General features: G+C 37.8%; 1 protein-coding gene across 1 annotated transcript; it reads left to right on the top strand.

Annotated features, from left to right (window-relative positions):
- The first annotated feature begins 606 nt into the window (after nucleotides 1–606).
- LOC141511482 (glutathione S-transferase LANCL1-like) lies at nucleotides 607–2210 on the top strand. The gene is given in 1 exon segment (XM_074220647.1): nucleotides 607–2210. A coding segment is annotated over 1 exon segment (1194 nt). The 5' UTR covers nucleotides 607–775; the 3' UTR covers nucleotides 1970–2210.
- Nucleotides 2211–4163: the final 1953 nt, after the last annotated feature.

The following is a 4163-nucleotide window of genomic DNA, read 5'->3' as shown; positions in this document are numbered from 1 at the left end:
GTTTTGAACCTAATTTATATCATCTGTTTACCAAAAGAAATGAAAAGTAAAGCAAACCTTGCCTACCAGTAGGACCCTAGGAGCTGCATAAAATTCTGTCAAAGGCAAAAAATATGCTTACTCCAAAGACTGAAAAACACTGTAAAGAATTTCCCAAGGAGGTTATGGTAGTTGACTTCTAGCTGCCATAGATGGTTAAAGTAGCAAGGATAAATGGGGTGTTATTCTCTCCATCCAAAATGAACAGTCAGCACCTAACCTGGGTCTATTTAATAGTTATATTTTAATAAAAAAAATAAAGGAGCATATGAAAAGAATTTTTAGGCTTTAAAGTATTTTACATAATTAATTTAAATATGTATGTAATATATGTATTATACATATGCATGTAATGTGTACATTTATAGTTACATATTTATTTGTACATATATAGTTACAGGTTTTTTTTCAAAGCAACTTATCATGTAGAGTTGCCTGGAATACTTAGAAGTGACTTGTGCTGGTCACAAAATAAGTGTATATCAATGTGTATTGGCCTTCCCAGTGCAAGCTCTCCACTAAACCACAATATCTTTTTCTTTTTAAAATATGTCCCCAGGTTTGGAGAGTCCTATGCTACGGGGAGGTGGCGCCTCTGCTTTATGGGGAGAGAAGACTGAAGAAGGTTCTGGGGAGCGAGAAGCGTGTGGGGAGAGCGGCCTTCCCTGGCAGCCGCCCGCTCTGCCGCCGCTGCCCGCACGCTCCCGCCCCGCCTTCCAGGCTCGCAGCTGGCAGCATGGCAGAGAGGGCATTCTCCAACCCCTGCCCGGACTACAGCAAGGCGCAGGCCTCGGCTTACTGCGACTCTTCAGGGAGGTTTACTCCTGAGTTCTCACAGCGTATAAACAGTAAGATTCAAGAGCTTCTTCAACAAATGGAACTTGGCCTAAAGTCAGCTGACTGTCAGGACTGCACCATCTACACTGGATGGGCAGGTATTGCTTTACTGTACTTACATCTATATAATGTCTGTGGAGACCCAGGCTACCTTCAGATGTCCCATGAATACATAAAAAAGAGCTTATGTTCCCTGTCCAAGCGTACCATCACCTTTCTCTGTGGGGATGCTGGCCCTTTAGCAGTAGGAGCTGTGGTGTACCACAAGATGGGCAGTGAGAAGCAGGTCGAGAACTGCATCAGTCGCCTTTTAAACCTGATTAAGCTTGACCCCCGAGCTCCTGATGAAATGCTCTATGGATGAATGGGTTACATCTATTCTTTGCTTTTTGTGAACAAGTACTTTGGACAAGGAAAGATACCTCAGCAACATATTCAACAGGTTTGTGATATGGTACTATCATCAGGTGAGACTCTTGCCAGGAAGAGAAACTTCTCTTCCAGGACACCACTGATGTATGAATGGTATCAAGAATATTATGTAGGGGCTGCCCACAGACTGGCAGGTATTTACTACTTCTTGATGCAGCCTAGCCTTCAGGTAAGCCAAGTGAAGTTGCATAATGTCATCAAACCCAGTATAGACTACGTTTGTGAGCTGAAATTTCCTTCTGGCAACTACCCTCCATGTGTGGATGATACCAGAGATCTCCTTGTTCATTGGTGCCATGGGGCCCCTGGAGTTATCTACATGCTCACCGAGGCTTACACGGTATTCAATGAGAAGTATCTTAATGATGCCTTGAAGTGTGCTGATGTGATCTGGTATGGGTTACTCAAGAAAGGATATGGGCTCTGCCACGGTGTTGCTGGCAATGCATATGCCTTCCTAACATTATACAATCTCACCTGTGACATGACATATCTGTATAGAGCTTGTAAGTTTGCTGAGTGGTGCCTAGACTACGGTGAGCATGGTTGCAGGACTCCTGATACACCTTTCTCCCTCTTTGAAGGTATGGCTGGAACAATTTATTTCCTTTCTGTGCTGCTCGTTCCAGCAAAAGCCAGATTCCCAGCTTTCGAGTTATAAAAGGCCAAACACATCCCTATGCCTCATTGCTTGCTACTCATGTAAACAATGGGCCAAAGGAGTCCATTACTTTCTATCTACCTTTCTTTACTAAAAAGAACAATATTGTGTTTAAAATTATTGGTCTTTTCCACTGTAATCTTCAGCTTAACATGTTTTGGGGAATTTTCTTTTATTTAAAAAGACCAGGAAAAAAATTTTTAAGTTGTTTTCCTAGAAGGGGGTGTGAAATATATAGAGTATTTTGTTGGATACACATGTATTTCAGAACTTGCAAGAAACTGTTTATTATTTAAGCTTTTCAGTGTAATTTAATGTTGATATAGTTCTCACTACTGTAACAAAAACTGAATTGTAATTAAAGGTTAATACATAACTGTTAGTGGATAGTATCACTTCTAAGTATTCATTTTCCTTTGAACTATAAAAAAAGATATTACGGTAGCTGTGTTTCTGTATGATGTCTGACTAGCAAAGGGGATGGGAGCATAGATTGATTTCCTCTGGAAAACTGCAGAAGCCACACCAAGTATTACCTGCATCCTTAAACTCACATTGTTTATTCAGAGTTTATTTAATGAACTTTTATCTTTTTTATTAGTGGATATAAGCTAGCATTTGTATACAGCTCCCAAAATTAAAAAAAACTTTAAAAATATGATAATCATTCAAAAAATTTTACTTTAATGTTTCAATAAATTTCGAAGTATGCAAATAATTACATGTTATTTTTAACTTTAGAAAAAATATTCTGAATTTTGGAAATGCTTAGGATATTTTTGTTTTTAGTATGTGGTCAATGAAACACATTTTTGTTTACTAATATATTATGAATTTTTCACCTCTCTGAACATTTATTTCCATTTTGCTTGCCTTGTGATCACTGTATTTTAGTACTACTTGCTAATGCTATAATTTAATCTCTATCAATGTTATAACTTGATCTCTATCAAATTATATGAGTGATCTTCTTTCTAAAAAGAGTAGCATTTACCTACTTGTATTACCTAGTCCATTACTTAAAACAGGGCCCCTGAGTATCTGGTAGAAACTATTTAGCTCTAGGTGTTATCTAATATTGGCAGTTAAGTGGCACAATGGATAGAGTGCCAGACCTGGAGTCAGGAAAAATTGGATTCAAATTTAGCATGAGATCACTAGGTGACTCTTGTCAGCTCACCCATCCCTATTTGCCTCAGCTCCTCATCTATAAAAATGAACTAGAGGAGGAGGAAACAGCAAACCACCACAGTGTCTCTGCAAAGAAAACCAAAATGGCTCCATGAAGAGTCAGGCATGACTGAAATAACTGAACAACAGCAAATTTATCTAATGATAAATAGTAAGACACCTATTCAACACTTGATGTGTCTCCAGTGTGTTTGTTTATATGTTTGGGATAAATACCTGGGGAACTAATAGAGCTTCTACTAAATGTTTAGGGGTCATTTTTTTTCAAATTACTGACTAACTGGCATTTTCCTGACCTTGAAGAAATGAGTTGAGTGCTCCCATGTTTTAATATTCCTATAAAATGGGAGGGAAGTATCTTAATAGCCTTTAGCAAAAATTTCAAATATAATGATCCCAAAGCAAATAAAACATAATCAAAGTTTACAGAGTCATTAAATTACAAATGAAAACTTGTTTCATTGACTTAATGATAATAAAAATATGCACCTTTAAAAATATTACCCCAATATAAAATATTTGTGTCTTCAAAATTAGGGAAAGAACCATTGATGCCTCAAAACCTTCCCACAGCTTCTGATTCATTGGCCCCCTCTTTTAATACCATCTCACTAGGGTAGGCTGGACCTTGCCTCATTCTCTTTTTTTTCCTAGAGTTTTTTAGAGCTCTTTGGGGACTTAAAACAAGCATTTTAGGAAAATAGAATGTACCTATTTGAGTAGCATCCTCTCACAAGAACAAAGACATGATTCTTCCATTAAAATCTGACTCTTGAGCTACTCATTAGCTCTTGATTGAAAGGGTTAACATCCCTATTATTTTCTCTGTTGTCTAAAAATGGCTAATATTAGTGGAAATAATCTGAACCTTTAAATATTGCTGATAGTAGAATCTAAAAATACTTAGCCGCACAGTTTCCTAGTTGGTCTTTCTATGGATATTGCAAAGTGTGGGTAACACCCTGCCATGTATCTTTCTGAAATGCTGTGGCTAAGCTGTACC

The sequence above is a fragment of the Macrotis lagotis genome, chromosome 2, assembly GCF_037893015.1.
Source record: "Macrotis lagotis isolate mMagLag1 chromosome 2, bilby.v1.9.chrom.fasta, whole genome shotgun sequence".
Taxonomy (NCBI): Eukaryota; Metazoa; Chordata; class Mammalia; order Peramelemorphia; family Peramelidae; genus Macrotis; species Macrotis lagotis.
The sequence above is the reverse complement of the archived record's forward strand: the minus strand, read 5'-3'. Positions and strand labels throughout refer to the sequence as shown.